At 42.1% G+C, this 13,240-nt stretch overlaps 1 protein-coding gene across 16 annotated transcripts in view; it reads left to right on the top strand.

Moving 5' to 3' along the window:
- The window catches only part of DZIP1 (DAZ interacting zinc finger protein 1), a 63,626-nt gene that overhangs the window by 26,769 nt on the left and 23,617 nt on the right, over positions 1-13,240 (top strand). For all 16 annotated transcript variants that reach the window (XM_054529557.2, XM_024230837.2, XM_054529554.2 and 13 more), the window contains 4 exons: positions 5,863-6,003; positions 6,542-6,590; positions 8,511-8,567; positions 11,956-12,012. In XM_054529557.2, the coding sequence (XP_054385532.1) occupies positions 5,863-6,003; positions 6,542-6,590; positions 8,511-8,567; positions 11,956-12,012 (304 nt within the window). The remainder of the gene's footprint in view (positions 1-5,862; positions 6,004-6,541; positions 6,591-8,510; positions 8,568-11,955; positions 12,013-13,240) is intronic.

Below are 13,240 nucleotides of genomic sequence, written 5' to 3'. Positions count from 1 at the left end.
CTCCATGGACTTCTCAAGTGCAACATGCCTAAGATGAAGTTCTTGGGTTTGTTCCCCAGACGTGGCAAATGGCACCCTCGTTCTTCCAGATGTTCATCTTGATTCCACCTTTCTCTCTCAATCCCCGAGTCCAGCTGTCTGCAGGGCCCACTGTATGGAACCAGTTCTTCTGTACTTTCCTGTTGCCTCTACCATTAACTAAGCCTTCATTTCTGAATGGGCCCCAGGGTGGGTCTCCCCATTTCCAGCCTTCCCCTTCCTTAGTCTGCTCTCCACAGAGCCAGCAAAATAACCTGGCTACTGGCCACCATTCTAGCCTCAGCCTGACCCCACCCCCGTCGCCCCGCCCCCCGCCTCTCAGAACCTCGTCTTTCCAGCTACGATGACTTTCTGCTAATTTCTAGACATTCTGGCCTTTTCCTCTTTTATACCTGGTTTGCATTGTTGGGAAGCCCTTCCACTTGCTCTTCACACGGCTACCTCCTTCCCGTCGGTGTGAGTTTTCTATTCTGTGTAGCAAATGGCCACAAACTGAGTGGGTGAAGATGGCATGTATTTCTCTTCTCAATGTCCGTGGGATAGGAGTCCAGGCAGGGCTTGGCTGGGCTCAGGGACTCACGGGCTGCATTGAGAGTGTCAGCTGGGCTGTGTTCCTGTCTGGGGTTCCTTGTGGTTATTTGAAGGGCTGAGACTATCAGGTCCCAGAGGCTACCCCTTCTCCGTAGCAGTGCACAGTGTGGCTGTTGACTTCAAGACCAGCTAGAGTGTGTCTCTCTTGCTTTCATTCTCCCCCTTCAGGAAGGGCCTGGGACTTCTTTTTTTTTTTTTTTTTTTTTTTTTTTTGGTGAGACAGAGTCTCACTCTGTTGCCCAGGCTGGAGTGCATTGATGCCATCTTGGCTCACTGCAACCTCCGCTTCCTGGGTTCAAGTGATTCTCCTGCCTCAGCCTCCCGAGTAGCTGGGATCACGCGCCACCGTGCCAAGCTAAGTTTTGTATTTTTAGTAGAGATGGGGTTTCACTGTGTTGGCCTGGCTGGTCTTGAACGCCTGACCTCAGGTGATCCACCCGTCTCGGCCTTCCAAAGTGTAGGGATTACAGGCATGAGCCACCATGCCTGGCCTGGAACTTCTTTTAGGGGGCTCACCTGAATAAGACAGGCCCACACAGGATAATCTTCCTTTTCATAACCTCAAAGTCTGCAGATTTGGGACTGCAATTGCATCTCCAGAGTCCCTTCACCTTTGCCGTATTCTGTGGTTGAGAACCACAATGGAGGTTATCTTCAGACCAAGGGACAGCATCACACAGGGGGTGTACACCAGGGGTGCAACCTTGAGGGCCCTCTGAGAACCCTGCCTACCCCACTGCCTCTGGCCTCTGGGCCCTGGTCACCTGATGTCACTCTATCCAAGTAGGTAGTCCCTTTTCTTTATTATTCCCATCACATCTCAAACAGAGCTCTGAGCACTATTTTAAATAGTTTACTTGCTTATTTGTTTCCTTGTTTATTGTCTGTCTCTCCAATCATATCATTGGCCCTCTGAGTGAAGGGCCCTATCTATTTAGCTCTCCATTGTCTTCCCAGCATCCACTCATGTGCCTGAAATGTGGTTGGCACTCACTACACACTTGCAGAATGAATGTGGAAGGTAGCTAGACGTCTAGCTAGGGCATCATTCAGCATTGTTCTCATAGATGGAGAAAGGCTGATTGTAGAGTTCAGAAGAGCAGGGTTACCAGAGTTGTCTGGAGGTCTAAGCACCATCTGCTGTAGGGAGGACACTAGTCCATGTTTCCACCCTGCACCACGGGGTAGCTTCCCCCATGAGAATGACTGTGTAGTTAGGACGATGGCGTTCACTTCCCAGCATATTTTATCTATGGCAGCTAAGATGCAGGATCCCAGGAGCAGTGGACGGTAGTTTCTCTGCACCACAGGTGGCTCCACTGTGCAAGGAGTGTTCTCCTTTGTCCCCCTGCATTACACTGAAGCAAAAGTGGTCTGTTCTTACGGTTCATGTCCTGGTGTCCTGGAGCTGACTCATACCGGCTCTCAGCTGTGCACATTTCTCCTCATCAGGGTGTTTTTTTTGAAAGCTGATTTAACCAGCACACCATTGGTTTTATGGGAACATTTGGAAATAAATGGATATTTGTAGTTGCCATATACTTAATCATTCTAAGAGTTCTGTGAGGTAGATGCTGTCACTCATTTTACAGGTGAGGACACAGGGGCTTAGACAGATGCTGTCTTGCCCACGGTCACTGGTATTTGAATGCAGGCCCTGTGTACTCCAGAGCATACTACACTGGCTGGCCTGTCTAGCTCTAGGCACTCACCTGTGAAGCTTCCAGCCAGGAAGGAAAACAGGCAGTGACAGCTTCGAGTGGTTGCTTTTCTGTAAGGACGCAGGATCTTTTCTTTGGATGCTCTGACATGGTAATCCCTAACCAGGGATGCACTTCAGAATTACCTGAGACTCTTTTCCAAAGTACACGTGGCCAGCTCCACTCCCTGAGATCTTGATTTAGTAGGTAAGTCTGGGACATGTGGATTTTGGAAATACACAAACCAAAAGCCACCCAGGCTATCCTGTTTTGGATCTATGGTTTGAACCACTGCTCTTAGATCATTAAAATCCCTACTCTTATTCTTCAAGCCATCTTTCTAGCATTGGTATTTAGGGACAGAATTCAGGTTTCTTTATTAATCGGGGGTGGGGAAGGATTTTTTAAATCCTGGCTCCTTTAAAGCTGTCTGTGTTTCAGGCAGTTGTGGGAATTTCAGTGGCCTCTGGCTGGAATAGAAAGTGAGTTACAGTTTTTATACTTTGTCACTGCGAGTCGTGATAGAGAGAAAGAAAGACTGACGGTTGTCATGGAGGAAGAAGGCGAGGACTTTCCTGGTTCTGAGTGGGGCGCATGCCTCACATACTGGGTATGTGGGGGCGGATCTGTGCCACCACTAGGCTGCACTCCTTCCTCGTCTGTTGGTTTGGCTTGTTTAGAAGCTGCTTACCTCTCCCTTCTTTGCTCTTAAACCCTAACAGAGGGGTGAATTCAATCAGGTTTAGTAATCTCTGCCTGAGACCTAACTATTAATTATTCCACATGATTGGTGCCTGCTGTTCCCACAATGCACATATTGTATTTCTCTGTTTAGGGAAAGTTGCATTTGCCAACTTTCTATTGATTTACCTAGATTCTTGGCAATTTTTTTTGTTTTAAATAACATTGGTAGGAGTTCACAGGCAGTCACAGATAAGCGATGGCATGCCCTTTTTACCCAACAGAAGACTCTTGAGAGCTTGGGAGGTTGTCAGATGGTCACATAATGAAGGAAGGGAGGATGGGGTGATGTGGACCAGTAGAGAAAAATGCGTAGTGCTTGAAATGGGATCACAGAAAATGGGCTCATGAGCTGCAAACTTCAAAATAATTTCTGGCTATATTTGCCTAGACCCTCTCCATTCCTCTCTCCGTGTACTCTTTTCCATGCCTTTCTGATTCATTCTTAACTCCTCTATTAAGAATGATGTTATCCCTTAGATATTCCCACATCTCCTTTCTTCCTGGGGCCTGGAGCAACTCCCCATGTAGTTGATCAAGGCCGAGATCCTAAACCTCCATCCAGCAGCCTGGACATTTTTACTGGCTTTTCCTTCTATTTTCCAGCTCAGCATTTCCCAGACTGCTTTGGAGGCCACTTTTCCAGGGGCCTGTAAAGATGTAGTGAAAGCTCTTGACAATGCCCTCCTTGGGGGAGGTTCTTAGTATCCACTGGGAAAGGAAAGATTCTTTTTAGGTTTCACTCGGAAAATCTTTCTAGATTGGTTCCACCCAGTGTTTGTCCAGCCTCATAGGAGCACAGAGCATTTCAGAGGCAAGGCTGTGCAGGATGCTAAGACACTGCTTTTTTTTTTTTGAGACAGGGTCTTACTCTGTCGCCAGGGCTAGAGTGCAGTGGCATGAGCATAGCTCACTGCAGCCCCAACCTCCTGGGGTCAAGCAACCCTCCCACCTCAGCCTCCCGAGGAACTAGGACTACAGGCTCACCCCACCACACCTAGCTTAATTTTTAAAAGTTTTTGTAGAGACAGGGTCTTACTGCATTGCCCACGCTGAACTCCAACTCCTGGACTCCAGCGATTCTCCCTCCTTGGCCTCACGAAAGAGCACTGACTTTGAAACTTGCATGTGAAAGTTTAAGTCTGGGCTCTGCCCCACTTCGGCTGTCTCAATTAGGGCCAGTGACTTTACCTTTCTAGACTTGAGTTTTCCTATCTGTACAATGGGGCCAAAACATGTGTCCGTAACATTGTGGTGTGGATTCAACAAAATGAAGTGCATCTAGTACACAATGAGTGTTAATTTTCTAAAAGCAAGCAAATGAGGAAATGCTAGTCTAGGTGCCCTTATATACTCATCTCAGGCACGGATACTTCCTACTCCTTTATTTGATCAGCATACCCTGTCACCACTTCCAGGACATAGACTTGGAATGTTCTTCACCCCAATTATGAAGGCTTTTTTTTTTTCTTTGAGACGGAATGTCGCTCTGTTGCCCAGGCTGGAGTGCAAAGACATGATCTTGGCTCACTGCAGCCTCTGCCTCCTGGGTTCAAAAATTCTCCTGCCTCAGCCTCCCAAGTAGATGGGATTACAGGCACCCGCCACCACACCCGGCTGATTTTTGTATTTTTATTAGAGATGGGGTTTTGCCATGTTGGCCAGGCTGGTGTGAAATTCCTGACCTCAAGTGATCTGCCTGCCTCAGCCTCCCAAAGTGCTGAGATTACATGCACAAGCCACCACACTCGGCCTCAAGCCCCACCCCACCCTTTTTTTTTTTAACCTTCTGTGTTTAAACAACTACTGAAATTGCTTTAAGCACCTTTCCTTCAATTATTGAAAACAAATTCTTCTTGAATTCTTTTTGTCCAGTCTATGATCTTCCATGACATTATCTCTAAAGATGAATATGTCTGTGTGTCTCTGTATCTCTGTCCTCTGCATCTTTCCCTTTCTTTCCCTCTCTCCCTCATTCCCTCTAATCCCCACCATTCCCCTTCTTTTTCTCGGTAAACATTTATCAGTAAACATTTCTCAGAGAACCTGCTGAGGGCCAGGGGTTGTGCTAGTTTCTGGGAATATAAAATAATTAAGATGGGGCTGGGCACGGTAGCTCATACCTGTAATCCCAACACTTTGAGAGGCCAAGGCGGGTGGATCGACTGAGTTCAGGACTTCGAGACCAGCCTGGTTAACATGGTGAAACTCTATCTCTACTAAAAATACAAAATTTAGCCAGGTATGGTTGTGTGGGCCTGTAATCCCAGCTACTCAGAAGACTGAGGCAGGAGAATTGCTTGAAGCCGGGAGGCGGAGGCTGCAGTGAGCTGAGATTGCTCCACTGCACTCCAGCCTGGGTGACAGAGTGAGACTCCATGTCAAAAAAAAAACAACAAAAACATTAAGATGTGCTCTCTGGCCTAGGATGGCATCGGAAGGACAGGACTGCAGGAGAAATTTAGTACTGAGGGTCAGAGCCACTCTGCAGGAGAAGCCTGAATCCTTTATTGTTGCTCATGTGTTATTTCGTGCTATATGCTGTAGTTGGCTCAGCTGCTCCCATTATCAGTGTTGTCTATTTGGGGTCGTGAGCTCCCTTGGGAACACAGATGAAGCACCTAGAGCAGCCAGGGCCAGGATATACCATGATCAAAGATTTATTCAACGACCTGATATGCACGGATAGCATCAGGCCAGCAAAACAGGCAGGGCATGTACCTGAAATCTGGAGAATGAAGACATTTGACATGCAGCTTACAGGTGGATGCCTTTCTTAACTTTTTTTCAGCTCCTGTCACATATAGAGAAACTTCGAACCTCAATGATAGATGATCTAAATGCAAGCAATGTTTTCTACAAGAAAAGGATAGAAGAGCTAGGGCAGAGACTCCAGGAGCAGAATGAGCTGATTATAACTCAGAGACAGCAGGTATGTCTGGCGGCAGTGTGGCACCGTGCTTCTTTAAGCAACAGAGTCTATCTAAGAACATGTGTTTTTACTTTAGAGCATTTGTAAGTGGTATAAGGTGAGGAAGATGGAATATTTTTCCCCTTGTGATTGCTTGTAAAAGTTAGTGCAATAAAATACATTTTTAAAAGGTATTTAAAAGTAATATGTTGAAGATTTATACAGTTAAAGTTCAAAATTAATTTGATTTGAAGGTAAGTAAGAATTTCTTTCAGTAATTACTCTGAGAAGCAGCCAAATACAAATGCAACTTTAAAAAGATTTTTTGTTATTTTAGATTCAAGGTGTACATGGACAGGTTTTTTACATGAATATATTGTGTGATGGTGAGGTTTGGGTAATGACTTCTGCCTCTGTGCTTTTAAAGACCACAGGCTCTATGTCCCTGGATAATTTAGTGAAAAGGTTAATTTACTAACAACATTATCCGTCCATTATCCCATGTGTGTGTCCCTATCTAATTTCAAACGTATCACTAGAAGACTGTATTTCTTTGCAGATTAAAGACTTTACCTGTAATCCATTAAACAGTATCAGTGAGCCCAAAGGTAAGTGGATGGGATCCCGGTGCTGGTGGCAAGGGGAACCTCCCCAATCGCGCTGGGCTTCAGAAGAATGTGGGCCCCACTTGTTTATGTGTGCTAAGATGGCATTCTTCTTGTTGTATTAATTTCGTAGATCTGTCCTCTATTATTTTAATTTGAGAGATTTGTTACCACAACCCAGAAAGGTGAAGAATTTAAAAAATCTAAACTATCATGTAGTTGTTTCATTTTTTTAATCAGAGTACTATTAGGCACATAATAACTGCTTAGGAGCCATTTACCTCTTGACTTATACACTGTAGAACAGAGTTATGCATATAAAAGCACAGGGTCTGTTGACAGACTGGGTTCTACTCCCATCTCTGGCACTTCATAGCTTTATAAATCTCTGCCTCAGTTTCCTCAGCTTTATAGCAGGAATATGAATAGTGTTTCAGTCTATTTTCTCTGCTATAATAGCATACCACAGACTGGTATTTGTAAAGAAACAAAGTTTCTGGAGGCTGGGAAATCCAAGAGCATGGTGCTGACATCTGGTGAGGGTCAACCTATGGTGCAAGGCATCACCTGGCCAGCTAATGCATGAGACGGAGAAAGGAAATTGGGTCAAACTCATCTTTTTAAATCAGAAACCCACTCTCAGTAACTAACCCACTCCTGCCACTGTTGCCGTGTAACATTATTACAATGGCAGTTAAATTTCAACTTGCATTTTTGAGGGGATATTCAAGTCATAGCAAATAGTAACTACATCATAGGCTTGTTATGAGGATTAAATGGGATAATATGCCTATTAAGCCCTCATTAAGTTAGCCATTATTATTGATATTAAGCTCTTAGTAGGCCAGGCACAGTAGCTAACATTTGTAATCTCCGCATTTTGGGAGGCCAAGGCAGGAAGATCACTTGAGGCCAGGAGTTCGAGACTAGCCTGGGCAACATAGTGAGTCCCCCTTCTCTAAAAATAAAAAATAAAAAATGAGCTGTGCATGGCAGCAGGCACCTGTAGTCACAGCTACTCAGGAGGCTGGGGTGGAAGAATCACTCGAGCCCAGAAATTCAAGGCTGCAGTGAGCTATGATTGCACCACTGCACTCAAGCCTGGGTGACAGTGAGACCCACACCTCTAAAAAACAAAAACCAAAAAACTCTTAATTATTCTAAAGTGCTATAAAGGCTTGCTGCATTATTCTCAACTGTGGCTGTTTGGGGGTTACAGGTTTGTTCTAAGCTTAATGGGAATATGCACAACCTACTGACTGCAGCAGTGATAGCCTGCCTGTCTCCATATCATTCAAGAACTCTGTCTCTGTCTCTCTCTCTCTCTCTGTCTCTCTCTCTCTCACACACACATACACACACACACACACACACACACACACTAAACCAGTCAAGACCAGGGCAAGAGCTGACTTTGCAAAAGAAAAAAAAAAAAGAGACCAGAAGGGAGACTGGAAGCCATAGGTTCAGGGTCTTACTTCTGCCTAGTTTTCTTCCCAGTGATTCCAGTCCTGGTTCCTGCACGTCTCAGGTTGTTGAGGAATCTTTGTGTATTTGAGGGATGCCAACGGGGGTGGTACTGGGGTGTATGAGCTGGGTTTCCTCCCTCTTGTTTTGAGATAAAGAGTTGGGGAAAGAGGTATGTGGTTCCCTTTAACTCCTCTTCAAATAACAAGAGCTCAGGTAGGTAGGAATACTTGCAAAATTAACTAGATATCATAAATATTTGACTGAAAAGTAATTCTGGGGAAAATTTAGCTTCAAAAAGATGTATGTTACACATATTTATTCTCCTGGTGATGTGCTATATATTGGTACATTTCATTTATGTTTTTGATGGGGGCACAAATTAGGATAAGGCCTACAAAAATTTAATCCATAGCTTGTGATGTTTTTTGTTCATTTATTTTTCTGTCATTTCAGGAAATCCTTTAGCCTGGCAGGCTTTTGAATCTCAGCCAGCTGCTCCAGCTGTGCCTAGTAAGTTCCTATAACAGATGCAGGGCTCCAAAGGTATCTTTAAAATGCTAAACCAAAACATAACTTTTACTTACTATTTTTAGAGACTTTTCTTTGAAAACCAATGTATTTAGAGATCACATAATGATTTATTTTGATTCTTAGTTTTGACCTAGTTCTAAAACCCAAGACTACAAATATCCACATGATGTTGTGGTGATTTTGATTAGCCATAGCTATTATTTCACAATTTGTCTAAAAAGAGATGACTAAAAATTCCTTGGCATCACCTTAGTTTATACTTGTTGACTTCTCAAAGTGACACACTGTGTGACTGTGTGACTGTGTGTGGTGTCACCACACTTTGAAACTGCTGACACTCTTACTGCTGCAGGCTTTGACAGGTGTCCTGTCTGTCCCCACTTGTGGTCAGCCTGGCCATCTGCTCTATCTCCCGGAGCTGTCAAGATTCTGCAGTAAACCAAAAGGACATAATCTTTACAGTTTAGAAACTGACAGATGGTTGTTTAAAAATACTAGCTAAATAGTTGAGATAGTTTTGCTTCCATTCAGGAAGGAGTAAGGGCAGATACCCATGCCATGTGCACAGGGATCTGACCATGAGAGGAGTATGGGCTGAGGCTGAGCACAGAGAAACAGCACCACGCACGTGGGCCCAGGGATTGTGAGAGCACTGTGTAGTGACCAAAGGACATTCTTGAGCGTGTTTTGGAATTTGGCACTATTGGCTGGAAAATGCTGATGGTTTTAACCTCTCAGTCTTCTTGGAGGCTTCTTGAAGCTGAAGAAGTAAGGGGTAGTTAAGGGGAGGAGAGGAGTTTAAGTGCCAATAGTAGGGTTGAGAGAGGAAGAGATGCTGAACTTACATCTTATGAAATGAAGGAAAAAAACACATTTCAGAGAAGGACAGAAAGGTCAAATACTAAATTATTCAAACAAACAATCAGTCTTCAGCAGCTGACCAAACTCAAATACATATGCAGAAAACAAAAACAAAAACAAAAAACCCAAGGCTATATTTATTTAGGGTGGTTTTCTCCAAATGGAGTATGCAAAATTATCTATTGGAATGTGGGAAAAAATTATTAGAGGTTATTTTTATATATTAATAAATCTCATCCTTTTAATTTTTTCATTTTTTTGTTTTAAAATGTACACATTTGTATTATAGTATATATAAAATTCATTTAAATAAACTGTGTATTTCTGGGGGAACTTTTACTGATTGGGGAATGTGGTCAAAAAAAATATGGATGCCACTGGCTCTAGAAAATTCCAAAAATAATTTAAAAAATTAGGCCCATAGCCCCATAGGTAGGGGTCCCTTCCGAGTGAGGCCCTGGCTTGTCCCATTCCTCTTCCCAGCATACAAAAGGATCTAAAAGCCAAGGTTCTAATGATGGCAGGGAAGTTTTCATCACTTGAAAGAAAACATACATTCTAAAGTTTAAGATCAGAAAATCTAAATCACAAGGTGTAAGTCAGCTTTGGAGATATGTAATAAATAAATTAGACCTATACCCAGTAAAATGAAGATTTGTAATGTCTAATATAAGGCAGATATGGTCAAACCTCTTGATTCCACCTGTCTATACCCTTGGTGATTTAGACACTAGTCAGTCATTTACTGATTTACTACCCTTTCATAATAAGGGAATGAATTCTGCAGTTGAGAGAAAAGACCAAATTGTGATCAATTTTAATAGCATCAGATCTTTTGATTCTGTAAGCTGGAAAAATATCTAGATCAGGAATAGTTAGTATTCTGTATTTTCTTTTTCTTGTAAAAAGCCAGACAGTGATTTACATTAGGCTTCACACGCTAGATGGTCTGTTTTGCAACTACTCAACTCTGCCATTGTAGTGCAAAATCAGCCATAGACAACACGTAAGTGAAGGAGCTTGGCTGTGTTCCAATAAAAACAGGCAGTGGACTGGGTATGTCTCATGGGCTATAGTTTGCCAAAACTTGATCTAGACTATACAAGTTGCAAATGGGTACAAAGGCAGTATTTCCAGAGTTTGTTAGCAATTTACAAATAGGAATTGAACACTTTCACTAGAAGCCATTGTGAAGATAAAAAATGCATACCTATAGAAGTAGCTGATGGCCGGGTGTGGTGGCTCATGCCTGTAATCCTAGCACTTTGGGAGACCAAGGCAGGTTGATCACTTGAGGTCACCAGTTTGAGACCAGCCTAGCCAACATGGTGAAACCCCATCTCTACTAAAAATACAAAAATTAGCTGAGCATGGTGCCGCATGCCTGTAGTCCCAGTTACTCAGAAGGCTGAGGCAGGAGAGTTGCTTGAGCCCAGGAGGCGAAGGTTGTAGTGAGCTGAGATCATGCCACTGCATTCCACCCTGGGTGATGGGAGTGAAACTCTGTTTTTTAAAAAAAATAAAATAAAAAAGTAGCTGAGGTTTGTGGCCAGTATTTTTTAGGGTAAGATTAGAATTAAAAGTCTGTCTTGATAAAGAAGCTGTAAACTAATAGACCAATACTGTTTAGTGAAAACAAACTGGATAAATAAATAGTCCAGAGAGGACTCTCAGATAAGAATTGTCAAATATTGGAAGAAGGCCGTGGAATCTAATTTTCTGGAGACATTTAAATTAGAGAGGATTGAGTCTTACTTAAGTTAGGTAAACCTCTTTCCACAGGCTGTGCCTAAATTAATATCTTCACATAATGTCTTCCAGCCCAGTGATTAGAGTACTTTTCAAAACTGGTTTATTGTGTATGAATGTTCATTGCAGCAGTATTCATAATAGCTAAACAGTGGAAACAACTTATATGTTCATCAACTAATGAAAAGGTAAATAAAATGTGGTCAGTTTATAAAACAGAACGTTATTTGCCCATAAAAATACATACTGATATTTATATACATGCTACAGCATGGATGAACCTTGATAACATTGTGCTAAGTGAGCAAAGCCAGACGCAAGGGACCACATACTGTATGATTTCATTTACTATATGAAATGTCAAGAATAGGCAAATTCATAGAGACGGATAGTAGATTAATTGTTGCCTGGGGATGGGAAAGGGGCAGAAATAAGGTGTGATGGGTATTGGGCATGGGTATTTTGAGGGAGGTGATGAAGAAAATGTTCTAGAATTAGACAGTGGTTGTGGTTGCACAGCCCTGTGAATATGCTAAAAAAACCACTGAATTGTATATTTTTAAAAGGTGAACATATCTCCATAAAGCTGTTATGAATATAAGTTTATGTTGTGTAATATCTTTGTCACTTGAAGTATTTGTTCCTTATGGTGTGTATGTATCTTGACTAGTTTGAGGCATATTTGGCTATCATCATGTTCGGATGCTTATGCTTTAATTATGGAACCTCTGAGTTTTTCCTTTTTATGCTGTTTCAGTGAATGCTCCAGCCCTGCACACTTTGGAAACTAAATCAAGTCTGCCAATGGCGCATGGTAAGTTTCAGTAATAGTCTCAGCGTTTTATGTGCAGTTGCCACCCTGAGTTGGATAACTTATTAACCAAAAGTGATTATGTGGAGGTAATTAATAATAAAACAGGAAACATTTTAGTGATTGCAAAGCAGTTATTAAAACTGCCGTCTTCATGTGTAATATTGTTGTAAACTGGACATACCTCCCAAATTCTTAAAGTATAAAAGGTGTATATAGGTATAAAAGGTTGCCAGACTCACAAGTAGAGATTTTAACTTTGGGTAGTGTCTTGATTATTTATGATTTTTGTGGAAAGTAGTAGGTGTTGGGTAAGAATGAGGGTGACCTGCTATCTGACCAGCCAGCCAGCACATGCCACAGGGCGTATGTGGTTGTTTTTATAACTTTCAATGTGGCAGCAAGTCACCTTTTCTAAACAAACAGTTTGAATGACTTGTTGGGAAAATCTAGAAAAGACATGTGATGGAAACTAAAGGAAATAGGTAGGAACCACTGGGTGAAATCATTACCAGGGTTCAGTTCTTGGACCAGATCAAAAGGGTGATAATTGTTATTAACATGATCCAATAGATGGGCTGAATATTATAGCCGTATTTCACTTTTTATACAGTTAAAGTGCTTACAGTTTTTATAGTATGTTCTTTAATATGATGTTTTCCTGTGCTCTGTTGGATATTACAAATGAATTAAGATGGGAGAAGGGCCATCTTTTTCCAGTCTCACATACCGTTGCTCTGGAATCCACGGATTATTTCACTCTTCTTTCATTTTTGGTCTTTTAAAAAAGTTACACTTAAATCCATGATCTAACTGGTCAGTATAGTGGCACGTTTTGTCTTCATAGATATTGTGGTCTGTATACCATGAACTTTAGTAATAATCCTTTTTACTCATCACTGACTGGTGAAGTGTTTATTGCACCTTATTTTTTTCCCGAAGATCATTTCAGGTGGGTCAGTTGTCTTGAGTATGTGATCACAATACGTAATGTGTAAATTCTCCACATATTGATCTTCTTGTTTACAAGTGTTCAGAGCATGCAGTTTTTTCCTTTAGACCAGTAACAGATAAAAGCACATTGGACATAAATAAATTTGCTTTAATATTGAATATATAAGAAAAGTATCTAGCAATCATTCTGTATTCATATTATTTTATGTCAGGTCTAAAATCTCTCTGTTGCATCCCTTTGTAAAGTATTGCTGGCTACTTCTCTTTTGTACTTCAA

This window comes from Pongo abelii, chromosome 14 (genome assembly GCF_028885655.2).
Source record: "Pongo abelii isolate AG06213 chromosome 14, NHGRI_mPonAbe1-v2.0_pri, whole genome shotgun sequence".
Lineage (NCBI taxonomy): Eukaryota > Metazoa > Chordata > Mammalia > Primates > Hominidae > Pongo > Pongo abelii.
The sequence above is the reverse complement of the archived record's forward strand: the minus strand, read 5'-3'. Positions and strand labels throughout refer to the sequence as shown.